Raw genomic sequence first — 15,767 nt, 5'->3', positions numbered from 1 at the left:
ATACAGTCTGCAATGTTCCTCAGTAACAACACTAAAGCTTTTGTTGGTGTTTGTTTATGTTGGTCATTGTTTTCTCAGAGCCCCCTGGTCCTATTGACAACAGTAAGATTGGTGTCATGAAAGGGGGACACGTACAGCTCAAGCAAGGTAAGCAGTGTATGCTCATACATATTCACATTGTGTGGGTTGGTTGGTCGGTCTCTGGGTGCGTGCGCTCCTGTGTGTATTGGAATACACCTTGTGTGTGTGTGTGTGCGCGCGCGTATGTACACACAGTGTACAAAACATTATGGACGCCTACTCTTTCCTTGACAGACTGACCAGGTGAATCCAGGCAAAAGCTACGATCTCTTATTGATGTCACTTGTTAAGTTAAATCCACTTCAATCACTGTAGATGAATTGGAGGAGACAGGTTAAAGAAGGATTTTTAAGCCTCGAGACGGTTGAGACATGGATTGTGTGTGTGTCATTCAGAGGTAAATGGTGGGCACGACAAAAGATTTAAGTGCCTTTAAACAGGGTATGGTAGTAGGTGCCAGGCACACAGGTTTGTGTCAAGAACTGCAACGCTGCTGTTTTTTTAACGCTAAACAGTTTAATGTGTGTATCAAGAATGGTCCACCACCCAAAAGACATCCTGCCAACTTAACACAACTGTGGGAAGCACTGGAGTCGGCATGGGGCAGCATCCCTGTGGAATAGTTTTGACACCTTATAGAGGCCATGCCCTGATGAATTGAGGCTGTTCTGAGGGCAAAGGGGGAAGGTGTACTTAATGTTGCCTTTTTCCACATGTTATGTCGCTCCACAGCTATTTTCAGGTCTCCAGAGTTTTTCGATCAGGTTCAAGTCTGGGCTCTGGCTGGGCCACTCAAGGACATTGAGACTTGTCACGAAGCCCCTCCTGTTTTGTCTTGGCTGTGTGCTTAGGGTTGTTGTTCTGTTGGAAGGTGAACCTTCGCCCCAGTCTGAGATCCTGAGCCATTTGGAGCAGGTTTTCATCAAGGATCTCACTGTACTTTGCTTCGTTCATCTTTCCCTCGATCCTGACTAGTCTCCCAGTCCCTGAAAAACATCCCTACAGTGTGATGCTGCCATCACCACCATGCTTCACCGTAGTGATAGTGCCAGGTTTCCTCCAAACGTGACACTTGGCATTCAGGCCAAATAGTTCAATCTTGGTTTCATCAGACCAGAGAATCTTGTTTCTCATGGTCTGAGAGTCCTTTAGGTACCTTTTGGCAAACTCAATGCGAGCTGTCATGTGCCTTTCACTGAGGAGTGGCTTCCGTCTGGCCACTCTACCATAAAGGCCTGATTGGTGGAGTGCTGCAGAGATGGTTGTCCTTCTGGAAGGTTCTCCCATCTCCACAGAAGAACTCTAGAGCTCTGTCAAAGTGACCATCGGGTTCTTGGTCACCTCCCTGACCAAGGCCCTTCTCCCCCGATTGCTTAGTTTGGCCAAGCGGACAGCTCTAGGAAGAGTCTTGGTGGTTCCAAACTTCTTCCATTTAAGAATGATGGAGACCACTGTGTTCTTGGATTTTCAATGCTGTATAAATGTTTTGGTACCCTTCCCCATATCTGTTCCTCGACCCAATCCTGTCTCGGTGCTGTACGGACAATTCCTTTGACCTCATCGCTTGGTTTTTGCTCTAACCATGCACTGTCAACTGTGGGAACTTATATAGACATTTACATTTACATTTAAGTCATTTAGCAGACGCTCTTATCCAGAGCGACTTACAAATTGGTGCATTCACCTTATGATATCCAGTGGAACAACCACTTTACAATAGTGCATCTAACTCTTTTAAGGGGGAGGGGGGGGTTAGGAGGATTACTTTATCCTATCCTAGGTATTCCTTAAAGAGGTGGGGTTTCAGGTGTCTCCGGAAGGTGGTGATTGACTCCGCTGACCTGGCGTCGTGAGGGAGTTTGTTCCACCATTGGGGTGCCAGAGCAGCGAACAGTTTTGACTGGGCTGAGCGGGAACTGTACTTCCTCAGAGGTAGGGAGGCGAGCAGGCCAGAGGTGGATGAACGCAGTGCCCTTGTTTGGGTGTAGGGCCTGATCAGAGCCTGAAGGTACGGAGGTGCCGAACGACAGGGTGTTGTCCAGGATCACGCCAAGGTTCTTAGCACTCTGGGAGGAGGACACAATGGAGTTGTCAACCGTGATGGCGAGATCATGGAACGGGCAGTCCTTCCCCGGGAGGAAGAGCAGCTCCGTCTTGCCGAGGTTCAGCTTGAGGTGGTGATCCGTCACCAAATCATGCCTTTCCAAATCATGTCCAGTCAATTGCATTTACCACAGGTGGACTCCAATCAAGTTGTAGAAACATCTTAAGAAAGATCAGTGGAATCAGGATGCACCAGAGTTAAATTTCGAGTCACATAGCAAGGATTTGAATATTTATGTAAATAAGGTATTTCATACATTTGTTAATATATTTTTTTGCAAAAATTTCTAAACCTGTTTTCACTTCGTCGTTATGGAGTATTGTGTGTAGATTGAGGGGATACAACTATTTTTTATCCATTTTAGAATAAGGCTGTAACATAAAACAATTTGGGAAAAGTCAAGGGGTCTGAATACTTTCCGAATGCACTGTATATCAAATAGCTAAATGACCAAATGATCCTTGTGGGGTACTCCTAATGTTTGATATACTCCGTGTAGTGTATGTTAACACGCCTTGGTGTGTGCCCCTAGGGGCTGACTATGGTCAGATCTCAGAGGAGATGTGGCAGTATCTCCTCGGTATCTATAGTGGAGGGCCTGAGATTGCAGTGAGACAGACAGTGCCGGCCACCAACACAGACAGCCTGCATGGAGAGAGGAAGATAGAGGCAGAGACCAGGGCACTCTGAGAAATGGTGAGTTACAGCACACACACACACATACAAGCACCCAATACACACGTTGTGTTTATAAACATATACAGGTAAGCACACATACAAACAAGCACACTCAATCATACACATACAGTGCATTCAGAAAGTATTCACACTCCTTCACTACTTTCACATTTTGTTGTGTTACAGCTTGAATTTAAAATTGATTCAATTTATTTATTTTTGGTCACTGGCCTACATACAAACAAGCACACTCAATCATACACATACACTACCCATAATGTCAAAGAGGAATTATATTTTTAGACATTTTGACAAATTAATTTAAAATTTTAACCTGTCTGACTCTAGCGTTCCGCCAGCGGAACTCCTCCCACATTCCACTGAAAAGGCAGAGCGCGAAATTCAAAATATATTTTTTTGAAATATTTAACTTTCACACATTAACAAGTCCAATACAGCAAATGAAAGATACACATCTTGTGAATCCAGTCAACATGTCCGATATTTTAAATGTTTTACAGCGAAAACAGCACGTATATTTATGTTAGCTCACCACCAAATACAAAGAAGGACAGACATTTTTCACAGCACAGGTAGCATGCACAAAGCCAACCTAACTAACCAAGAACCAACCAAACTAACCAAGAAACAACTTTATCAGATGACAGTCTGATAACATATTTATTGTATAGCATATGTTTTGTTAGAAAAATGTGCATATTTCAGGTATAAATCATAGTTTACCATTGCAGCCACCATCACAACTCTCCCCAAAGCGACTAGAATAACTACAGAGAGCAACGTGTATTACCTAATTACTCATCATAAAACATTTCTTAAAAATACACAGCGTACAGCAATTGAAAGACACAGATCTTGTGAATCCAGACAATATTTCAGATTTTCTAAGTGTTTTACAGCGAAAACACAATATAGCGTTATATTAGCTTAGCATAATAGCAAACCACACAGCAGCATTGATTCCAGCCAAACATAGCGATAACGTATTCACCACCAAAATATATTAATTTTTTCACTAACCTTCTCAGAATTCTTCAGATGACAGTCCTGTAACATCATATTACACAATGCATATAGAGTTTGTTCGAAAATGTGCATATATAGCGGCACAAATCGTGGTTATACAAAGAGAAAAGTTGCCAAGCTGCCCAGAAAATGTCGGGCGCCATCTTGGAGAGGCACCTATTCTAATCAATAAATAATCATAAACTTGACTAAAAAATACAGGGTGGACAGCATATGAAAGACAAATTAGTTCTTAATGCAATCGCTTTGTTACATTTTTAAAATTAACTTTACTGCGCAATACGGCGTGCGCTAAAGCAGGGCTACACAAAAATTAATGGCGGCTTATGCATTTAACATTTTTCAACAGAACAACGATTTATCAGCATAAATAGTTCTTACTTTTCGATGAACTCCCATCAGAATCTTGGGAAAGGTGTCCTTTGTCCAGAACAATCGTCTTTTGGTCGAAAGATGTACTCTTGTCCTGTCGAAATCGCTGCTAACGTTAGCCATGTGCCGGAAAGATGTCCAACTCTTGAAAACGCGTCACAAAGAAATGCCAGAAAATCGCAATAAACTGATATAAATTGCTATAAGTCGGTTTAAATTAACTACCTTATGATGTCTTTAACAACTATAACGAATAAAAACATGACCGGAGATATAGAACTGGCTAAACGAAAGCTTGGAAGAAGGCCACTCTGGTGTTCATACTGCGTCAGGTGCACGGTTGAAAAGAACGGTCCTTCCGTTCCACGGTCTTATAAAGGGTCCCAGATTGCGCAATCGACTCCATTCAAATTCTCACCACTTACTGACATCTAGAGGAAGGCGTATGCAGTGTTTGTAGCCCCACAGCGTTCACAGGGACTTATAAACTGACCTGGGAACAGGGACCTCGATTTCTGAAATCTCACTCCCTGGCAGGAAATGTGCTGCAGAAGGAGTTCTGTTTCACTCAGAGACATAATTCAAACGGTTTTAGAAACTAGAGAGTGTTTTCTATCCAATAGTAATAATAATATGCATATTGTACGAGCAAGAATTGAGTACGAGGCAGTTTAATTTGGGGACCAATTTTTCCAAGATCGAAATAGCACCCCCCATGGGCTCAAGAGGTTTTAAATGTCTTGAGTCAATAAGTATTCAACCTTTTTATGACAAGCCTAAATAAGTTCATGAGTAAAAATGTGCTTAGCAAGTCACATCGTAAGTTGCATGGCTTGACTGTTTGGAGTAATAGTATTTTTAAATGTTTTTTGAATGACTACCTCATCTCTGTACCCCACACATACAATTATCTGTAAGGTCCCTCAGTCGAGCAGTGAATTTCAAACACTGATTCAACCGCAAAGACCAGTGAGGTTATCCAATGCCTAGCAAAGAAGGGCAGCTATTGGTAGATGGATAAAAAATAAGGCAAAAAGCAGACATTGAATATCACTTTGAGCATGGTGAAGTTATTAATTACACTTTGAATGGTGTATCAATAAACCCAATCACTACAAAGATACAGGCGTCCTTTCTAACTCAGTTGCCGGAGAGGAAGGAAACTGCTATTGATTTAATGGCTGATTTAATGGCTTTAATGGCTGTGATAGAATAGAACTGAGGATGGATCAACAACATTGTAGTTACTTCAAAACATGTATCCTGTTTGCAACAAGGCACTAAAGTACTAGTGCAAAACATTTGGAAAAGCAATTCACTTTTTGTACTGAATATAAAGTTTTATGTTTTGGACAAATACAACACATTACTTAACAAGTCACATAATAAATTGCATGGACTCATTTATTTATTAACTCAGGGGTGTGAATACTTTTGTGTGTGAATACTTTTGTAAATGAGATATTTCTGTATTTAAATGTCAATGAACTTGCAAACATTTCTAAAAACATGTTTTCACTTTGTCATTATGGAGTATTGTGTGTAGATGTGAGATGTTTTATTTATTTTGAATTTCATTTTGAATTCAGGCTGTAACACAACAAAATGTGGAATAAGTAAAGGCCGAGCAATTGCCGTACCAGGCAGTGATGCAACCAATCAGGATGCTCTCGATGTTGCAGCTGTAGAACCTTTTGAGGATCTCAGGATCCATGCCAAATCTTTTTAGTTTCCTGAGGGGGAATAGGCTTTGTCGTGCCCTCTTCACGACTGTCTTGGTATGTTTGGACCATGTTAGTTTGTTGTTGATGTGAACACCTGCTCCACTACAGCCCCGTCGATGAGAATGTGGGCGTGCTCGGTCCTCCTTTTCCTGTAGTCCACAATAATCTCCTTAGTCTTGGTTACGTTGAGGGATAGGTTGTTATTCTGGCACCACCTGGCCAGGTCTCTGACTTCCTCCCTATAGGCTGTCTTGTCGTTGTCGGTGATCAGGCCTACCACTGTTGTGTTGTCTGCAAACTTAATGATGGTGTTGGAGTCATGCCTGGCCATGCAGTCGTGGGTGAACAGGGAGTGCAGGAGGGGACTAAGCACGCACCCCTGGGGAGCTCCAGTGTTGAGGATCAGCGTGGCAGATGTGTTGCTACCTACCCTCACCACCTGGGGGCGGTCCGTCAGGAAGTCCGGGATCCAGTTGCAGAGGGAGGTGTTTAGTACCAGGATCCTTAGCTTAGTGATGAGCTTTGAGGGTACTATGGTGTTGAACGCTGAGAGTTAGTCAATGAATAGCATTCTCACATAAGTGTTCCTTTTGTCCAGGTGGGAAAGGGCAGTGTGGAGTGCAATAGAAATTGCATCATCTGTGTATCTGTTGGAGCGGTATGCAAATTGGAGTGGGTTCTAGGGTTTCTGGGATAATGGTGTTGATGTAAGCCGTTACCCACCTTTCAAAGCACTTCATGGCTACGGACGTGAGTGCTACGGGTCTGTAGTCATTTAGGCAGGTTGCCTTTGTTCTTGGGCACAGGGACTATGGTGGTCTGCTGAAATATGTTGGTATTACAGACTTAATCAGGGACATGTTGAGAATGTCTGAAGACACCTGCCAGTTGGTCAGCACATAACCGGAGCACACATCCTGGTAATCCGTCTGGCCCCTCAGCCTTGTGTACGTCCGGAACAGCTGATGCTCTCATGCATGCCTCAGTGTTTTTTTGCCTCGAAGCAAGCATAGAAGTGATTTACCTCGTCTGGTAGGCTCGTGTCACTGGGCAGCTCTCAGCTGTGCTTCCCTTTTGTAGTCTGTAATAGTTTGCAAGCCCTGCCACATAAGATGAGCGTCGAAGCCAGTGTAGTATGATTCAAACTTAGCCCTGTATTGACGCTTTGCCTGTTTGATGGTTCGTCGGAGGGCATAGCAGGATTTCTTGTAAGCTTCCGGGTTAGAGTCCCGCACCTTGAAAGCGGAAGCTCTACCCTTTAGCTCACTGCGAAGTTGCCTGTAATCCATGGCTTCTGGATTGGGTATGTACTAGAGGTCGACCGATTAATCGGAATTTCAAGTTTCAAATTTCATAACAATCGGAAATCGGTATATTTGGGCGCCGATTTGCCTATTTTTATTTTTATTATTATTATTTTTTACACCTTTATTTAATCTTTATTTAACTAGGCAAGTCAGTTAAGAACACATTATTATTTTCAACGACGACCTTGGAGGCAGAACGACAGTTTTTTAACCTTGTCAGCTCGGGGGATCCAATCTTGCAACCTTACAGTTAACTAGTCCTAACACCTGATTACATTGCACTCCACGAGGAGCCTGGCTGTTACGTGAATGCAGTAAGTTAAGGTAAGTTGCTAGCTAGCATTAAACTTATCTTATAAAAAACAATCAATCAATGACTGTCATTGCTCCAATGTGTACTTAACCATAAACATCAATGCCTTTCTTAAAATCAATACACAAGTATATATTTTTAAACCTGCATATTTAGCTAAAAGAAATCCAGGTTAGCAGGCAATATTAACCAGGTGAAATTGTGTCATTTCTCTTGCCTTCATTGCACGCAGAGTCAGGGTATATGCAACAGTTTGGGCCGCCTGGCTCTTTGCGAACTAATTTGCCAGAATTTTACGTAATTATGACATAACATTGAAGGTTGTGCAATGTAACAGGAATATTTAGACTCATGGATGATAAAATACGGAACGGAATAAACATTTTGTTTTCGAGGTGATAGTTTCCGGATTAGTCAAAGGTATATGGTTTAGAGAGAAATAGTCGACGCGTTATAATTCCTGTAATAACTTGCGGCGGAACTTGAAAGGGGTTCCTTCGTTATTTTACGGTTCATGTCTTCCATAGAGAATGTCTTGATCTACTTCAAATAAGGTCTGTGTTTCGCGGAGGAGCAGACTGACAGGGGACCATGCAGACAAGTTCTGCTTTCTGCACTACAACCTAAAACTTAACTGGGAATATTGAAGACTTCTTTAAGAAGAAGAGAAGAAGAGAAGATTAATCTTCTCCTTTCCCCCCTCTGATAACCAGGTGGTGAATCGCATCTCTGCATGTCTGGCAGACATATCAGTGTGGATGACGGATCACCACCTCAAGCTGAACCTCGGCAAGACGGAGCTGCTCTTCCTCCCGGGGAAGGACTGCCCGTTCCATGATCTCGCCATCACGGTTGACAACTCCATTGTGTCCTCCTCCCAGAGTGCTAAGAACCTTGGCGTGATCCTGGACAACACCCTGTCGTTCTCAACTAACATCAAGGCGGTGACCCGTTCCTGTAGGTTCATGCTCTACAACATTCGCAGAGTACGACCCTGCCTCACGCAGGAAGCGGCGCAGGTCCTAATCCAGGCACTTGTCATCTCCCGTCTGGATTACTGCAACTCGCTGTTGGCTGGGCTCCCTGCCTGTGCCATTAAACCCCTACAACTCATCCAGAACGCCGCAGCCCGTCTGGTGTTCAACTTTCCCAAGTTCTCTCACGTCACCCCGCTCCTCCGCTCTCTCCACTGGCTTCCAGTTGAAGCTCGCATCCGCTACAAGACCATGGTGCTTGCCTACGGAGCTGTGAGGGGAACGGCACCTCCGTACCTTCAGGCTCTGATCAGGCCCTACACCCAAACAAGGGCACTGCGTTCATCCACCTCTGGCCTGCTCGCCTCCCTACCTCTGAGGAAGTACAGTTCCCGCTCAGCCCAGTCAAAACTGTTCGCTGCTCTGGCACCCCAATGGTGGAACAAACTCCCTCACGACGCCAGGTCAGCGGAGTCAATCACCACCTTCCGGAGACACCTGAAACCCCACCTCTTTAAGGAATACCTAGGATAGGATAAAGTAATCCTTCTAACCCCCCCCCCCTTAAAAGAGTTAGATGCACTATTGTAAAGTGGTTGTTCCACTGGATATCATAAGGTGAATGCACCAATTTGTAAGTCGCTCTGGATAAGAGCGTCTGCTAAATGACTTAAATGTAAATGTAAATGTAAGACCCATGAAAGCTGGTGGTTCGTTTTAACATATGTTCTCATGTTATTTGAGACTAAATTGATTTTATTTATGTATTATATTAAGTTAAAATAAAAGTGTTCATTGTTCATTCAGTATTGTTGCAATTGTCATTATTACAAAAATGTGTGTGTGTGTGTGTATGATATGATATATATATATATATATATATATATATATATATATATATATATATATATATATATATATATATATATATAAATAATCGGTATCGGCTTTTTTTGTCCTCCAATAATCGGTATCGGCGTTGAAAAATCATAATCGGTCGACCTCTAGTATGTACGTACAGTCACTGTGGGGACGACGTCCTCGATGCACTTATTGATAAAGCCAGTGACTGATGTGGTGTACTCCTCAATGCCATCGGAAGAATCCCGGAACATGTTCCAGTCTGTGATAGCAAAACAGTCCTGTAGTTTAGCATCTGCTTCATCTGACCACTTTTTTTAAAGACCTAGTCACTGGTGTGCTTCCTGCTTTAATTTTTGCTTGTAAGCAGGAATCCGGAGGATAGAGTTGTGGTCGGAATTACCAAATGGAGGGCTAGGGGGAGCTTTGTACGCGTCTCTGTGTGTGGAGTACAGGTGATCTAGAATTCTTTTCCCTCTGGTTGCACGTTTGATGGAAATTTGGTAGAACTGATTTAAGTTTCCCTGCATTAAAGTCTCCGGCCACTAGGAGCGCCGCCTCTGGGTGAGTGGTTTCCTGTTTGCTTATTTCCTTATACAGCTGACTGAGTGCGGTCTTAGTGCCATCATCTGTCTGTGGTGGTAAATAAACAGCCACGAAAAGTATAGCTGAGAACTCTCTAGGCAAGTAGTGTGGCCTGCAATTTATCACAATATACTCTACTTCAGGCGAGCAAACAGCCACGAAAAGTATAGCTGAGAACTCTCTAGGCAAGTAGTGTGGCCTGCAATTTATCACAATATACTCTACTTCAGGCGAGCAAAATCTAGACTTCCTTAGATTTCGTGCACCAGCTGTTGTTTACAAATATGCACAGACCGCCCCCCCTCGTCTTACCGGAGTGTTGTTCTATCGCGCCGGTGCAGCGTGTATCCCACTAGCTGAATATCCATGTCGTCATTCAGCCACGATTCCGTGAAACATAGGATATTACAGTTTTTGATGTCCCGTTGGTAGGATATTCGTGATCGTACCTCGTCTAGTTTATTGTCCAATGATTGCACGTTGGCGAGTAGTATTGATGGTAACGGCAGCTTTCCCACTCGCCTTTTCCGGATTCTGACCAAGCACCCGGCTCTTTGTCCTCTGTACCTACGTCGCTTCCTCTTGCAAATAACAGGGATGTCGGCCCTGCCGGGTGTTTGGAGAATGTCTTGTGCGTCTTGTTTGTTGAAGAAAAAGTATTTGTCTAATCTGAGGTGAGTGATCGCTGTCCTGATATCCAGAAGCTCTTTTTTGCCGTAAGATACGGTTGCAGAAACATTATGTACAAAATAAGTTACAAATAACGCGAGAAAACCACATAATAGCACAATTGCTTGGGCGCCCGTAAAACTGCTTCCATTTCTTCCTGCGCCATTTTAGAGTCCACCTGTGGTAAATTCAATTGATTGGACATGATTTGGAAAGGCAAATATCTGCAGCATTGAAGGTCCCCAAGAACACCGTGGCCTCCATCATTCTTAAATGGAAGAAGTTTGCAACCACCAAGAAATCTCCAAGAAACGATATTCTCTGGTCTGATGAAACCAAAATTGAACTCTTTGGCCTGAATTCCAAGTGTCATGTCTGGAGAAAACCTGGCACCATCCCTACGGTTAAGCTTGGTGGTGGCAGCATCATGCTGTGGGGATGTTTTTCACAGCAGGGACTGGGAGACTAGTCAGTATCAAGAGAAAGATGAATGGAAGAAAGTACATAGAGATCCTTGATGAAAACCTGCTCAGGACCTCAGACTGGGGCGAAAGTTCACCTTCCAGCAGGTAAACAACCCTAACCACACAGCCAAGACAACGCAGGAGTGGCTTCAGGGCAAGCCTCTGAATGTCCTTGAGTGGCCCATCCAGAGCCCGAACTTGAACACGATCAAACATCTCTGGAGAGACCTGAAAATAGCTGTGCAGCGACACTCCCCGTCCAACCTGACAGTACTTGAGAGGATCTGCAGAGAAGAATAGGAGAAACTCCCCAAATTCAGGTGTGCCAAGCTTGTAGCGTAATACCCAAGAAGACTCAAGGCTGTAATCGCTGCCAAAGATGCTTTAACAAAGTACTGAGTAAAGTGTCTGAATACTTATGCAATATTTCAGTTTTTTAATTGCAAAAATTCTAAAAACCTGTTTTTGCTTTGTCATTATGGCGTATTGTGTGTAGATTGAGAAAAAACTAACAATTTCATCAATTTTGGAATAAAGCTGTAATTTAACAATGTGGAAAAAGTAAAGCGGTCTGAAAACTTTCCGAATGCACTGTATATACATATACACACACACACACACCACTCAGGTCTAAGGAGAAGGCAGCATAAACATGACCATTTTTCCTAAACACTTCAGTACTGGACCTCTTGGCTCCTTTAACGGTCTGGTACCATTGTTCTCACGTAGCTCAGGTCGTTCTCATGAGTTACTACATTCCTCCATTGTGGGATAGGGTGTGTGTGGTTAATGGGTGTGCCTGAATGTGAAAAGATCAAGGAAGGCAATGCACTCGATGTAGTTAATAAATATCTTGTAATTCTGGACAACTGTGATTGCACAACCTGAGATTACAGATACTGTAACTAGATTGCACATTAAGACGGAGGGTAATTGGTCTTGCACATTAAAACATGCAATTCTACCAAAAAATACTTAATCCACCAGAATACACAAAATTCAAGTCCGTTTCCCTTTGCCCTTGATGTATTTTCCTCTTTTTCTAAGAATGTTTTCTTTCCTTCCCTTATAGGTTGACTGTGTTTGACTCCCCTGTACACGAGCCCTCACTGGAGCTGAGGGGGTTGATTTGCACCTGGGTGAAGAGAAGCCTTATTGTGAGCACTTTGTAAAATGTAGCAACGCGCCTTGTTCTATTACCTGTGCAGGAAGACATATTGGTCAATTATCATCATAGTGTAGTAGAAAAGGTGTTATTTATTGAACAAACTCTTAAGATGTTTTAGTAAGAAAATATACATTGCGTGACACCATGTCTTCGAAGCTGTTTTGGTAGTTGCAGTAGGTTGGTGACATCAAAATCTAAATTGCTGCTGTACTACTGTAGTAGGTGTGTCATATCGTTAATGGTGTCCTGCACTCGTACGAGAGGCAGAGGGGGGGGAGGGAATGGCGTGCCGAGGGGCGTGACATCATCAGTGTTAATTGCTACTTGACAACTCGGGTGAACTTGTACTAATCTTTTTTTGCTGCAGGCCCCAAACAACAAACATTCAATGACTACACGTTTGTCACTCCGAGACAATGGAAGAGGATGGATGTAAAAAAAAAAAAAAAAAAAAAAAAAAAAGGCTGTTGAATGCTGCGATCTTCTTGAACTGTTCCACTCCCTTTCCGAGGAGGACTGCAAAGTTTTCAGATTGTCGTGACTCGTGGCGTCTCTTCGCATAGTCGATTTATTTATTTAAGTCATACAGATCGAGGCTTATCCCATCAATAATCCTTAGTAGTGTAAATGTACATACCGTATGAACAAGCAGACTAGGTTATTGTCTCTCTCTCTCTCCATTCCTTAGTGTAGGAGAATAGAAAGGTCCCAGGTCTATTTGTGCTGTCTTACCAACCCTCCGTTGCCGGCAGCCCCAGTTTAGGATAGGAGGAGAGGAAAGAGAGGGGGGAGATCCCGTCCACCTGGAGGGGTAGGTGTGGAAAAGGTGTAAAGAGGTGTGTCGGTCACCCATCTAAAGTGAGTGTTGCTCAGATGTCCATGTCTCGTACTTCTCCTCAGGTCAGCAAAACTCCATATCCCAGAATTCACCACTCCCCCAGTTTACTAGCCTGCACCTGTCTGCACTCGTCTTTCTGCTTGGAAAATATGGGCGGCAGGTAGCCTAGCTGTTAAGAGCGTTGGGCCAGTAACCGAGAAGTCTCTGGTTCGAATCTCTGAGCTGACTAAGTGAAAAGTCTGTCAATGTGCCCTTGAGCAAGGCACTTAACCCTAATTGCTCCTGTGTGTTGCTCTGGATAAGTGTGTCTGCTAAATGACTTAAAATGTAAAATATCATAATCCCCCTCATCCCTCTCACCAGAAAGGTACAATTACCTTTACTGTGCATGTATATACTGCACGCTAAAACAGAGGTTCAAACTTGTTTTTGGTAGGTAGGACGATGTTATGTACTTTGACAAGAGATGATGCAAGTGGTGATGTCATTATGAGCTTCCCCTGATTTCCCTGAGTATGCCAACTAACCGTTTAATGGTTAAATGACATGCGTTCAAGCGTGTCAATGGCTACTGTAGCAATGCTATGTAATGGATGCTGTCTAGTCGGTCCAAACAGTGTTTGAACCTAAAAGTAGAGGTTTGAAAAATATCTGAGTGATTCTGTGCTGCCGTGCTGGTAAGTGGTATGTCAGTGTCCAAAGAGTAATTATGTAGTTTTTTTAAAAGATAACTTAATTTTTCCCCCCTTTTTAAAATATATATATATAATGTATATACTTTTTTTGTACTGTATTTTTGTAAATTCTGTACAGATGTGAAACCTCCATGTCTATGTTTGTTTTTTTATGGAGAAGTGCAATGAAACATTTCTGGCTGTCTATCTGTGCTCAGACACCTTAGAGTTATTATTGTTGTTGTTATTATTATTAAAGTCTGCTGATAGGTTGCTAAGCATTGTACATTTGTTATGACAGTGGACTACAGTGACGATTCTTGTGCTGCAGTATTATTCAAACGTTTTTATAACGCTATGTGATACTTATCTTAATTCACCTCACTTCTGAATTCCTGGTTGTTGTGTTTATGTTGGGTTGTTTGCACACACACACACACTCGCGTGTAAGAGTTTTATTTTCACTTGTTGATGATTTAACATTAAGACATTGCTGTGGTGGAATTGATTGCGTAGATAATGACTCGCCTCTGTCTTTATCCAAAAGAATAATAGTAATTAGTCAACTTGTGTTTCAATGACGATAGTGTCTGTCATGGTCACAGTAATGATGATCTATTGATGCTGTTTGTCTTCGGTGGTACATCCAAACTCAGATGAGTGTCTGTAAAACTGATGTAATGATTATATGATTAAAAGGCTTCTTTCATTTGCCTGTGTATTTTGGTGTGTAATCATATTTTCACACTTGTTTTCACACATAGCCGCAGTACAGTGTTGAATTAGAACCAGGAGATATTTTTGCAAAAAATATATATATATATTCATATTCCAGAGGTCTTACTGGCATCTAATTTAATAAATTGTCTCATTCTGAACTAGGACACAATATGATAAATGTCTCTCATTTTGAAATATTGTTGACTACTTATCTATCCCACTGCCACACCCCAAAGTATACACTAATTAGTGGTTTAATATATGGTTATAATGATCAGCGCTAACAGACTGCCATCTTTTAAGATATTTCATAATAATGAAAGAGAATGTTATGATTCATAATCTCGGTATTAAAATATCATTTTTAATGTTGGAATGATGGCCAGATCAATAGGTAATCTGGAAGACCAGACATTTCCAATTGATTAAGCTTTTAGGGGCATTTAGAGCCACTGATCCCTTATGCTGCATGCTGGGTAAAATAATCTAATTGGACACTCCCTTGATGCTTTGGTGACCTTTTATTGTCTGTGTGTGAGCGCCTGCACATGTTCGCGCACGTGTTTTGTGTATGTGTGTTGGCACGCATGTATGCTTTGTGAAACTTGTGTGTGAGAGAGCGAGACAGAACAGTGGTGTCTCACTGTGTGAGACTATGATGTCATAGTCTCATCCCCTATGCCTGGCTCTGGCTGTATCATGCTAATCCAGACCGAGGACTAAGGAGAGAAGGGAGGAGAGATAATAACAGGAGGAGAGAGGATAGAAGAGCACACTGATCATCCTTTGCAGAAAGGAGCAGTGAAACAACATACAAGGAAAGTGGGAGGGGTAATGTATACCTCTCATTCTCTCTTTGACCAACCCAAATAAGACTGCTGCTGGATCGCTCTACTGTTTCAAAACATTGGCATGTGTGCCTCTGACTGCAGCCTCTGACTACTGCATGTGTGTGACTGTCTACACCAGCTGTCTGAGAGTAATGACATATGTTCCTGTACAGATAGTGTTTGGGCACAACAATTCGGTGTTCTGTGCATCTAACTGCAGAGGTGCAAATATTGTACGAACAGTGTGTTTATCATAGATGTTACTTCATTTTCTGACACAGTAAAGATTAGAGTTTCAGCTGTTACAGACATTGAATGACTCAGGAGAAACCAAACCTCATGAAATGAATGAGTGATG

General features: G+C 42.5%; 1 protein-coding gene across 4 annotated transcripts in view; it reads left to right on the top strand.

Annotated features, from left to right (window-relative positions):
* The window catches only part of LOC139551976 (ubiquitin carboxyl-terminal hydrolase 20-like), a 51,728-nt gene extending 37,156 nt beyond the window's left edge, over positions 1–14,572 (top strand). For 3 of the 4 annotated variants that reach the window (XM_071363302.1, XM_071363301.1, XM_071363303.1), the window contains 3 exons: positions 79–147; positions 2,718–2,881; positions 12,252–14,572. In XM_071363302.1, coding sequence (XP_071219403.1) covers positions 79–147; positions 2,718–2,875 — 227 coding nt within the window. In that variant the 3' untranslated portion in view covers positions 2,876–2,881; positions 12,252–14,572. The remainder of the gene's footprint in view (positions 1–78; positions 148–2,717; positions 2,882–12,251) is intronic. The other variant, XR_011670353.1, reaches the window with a different exon arrangement.
* The last annotated feature ends 1,195 nt before the right edge of the window (positions 14,573–15,767 follow it).

Source organism: Salvelinus alpinus, chromosome 24 (assembly GCF_045679555.1).
Source record: "Salvelinus alpinus chromosome 24, SLU_Salpinus.1, whole genome shotgun sequence".
In the NCBI taxonomy this organism is placed as follows: domain Eukaryota; kingdom Metazoa; phylum Chordata; class Actinopteri; order Salmoniformes; family Salmonidae; genus Salvelinus; species Salvelinus alpinus.
Note: the sequence above shows the minus strand (reverse complement) of the source record. Positions and strands in the feature narration are given on the sequence as shown.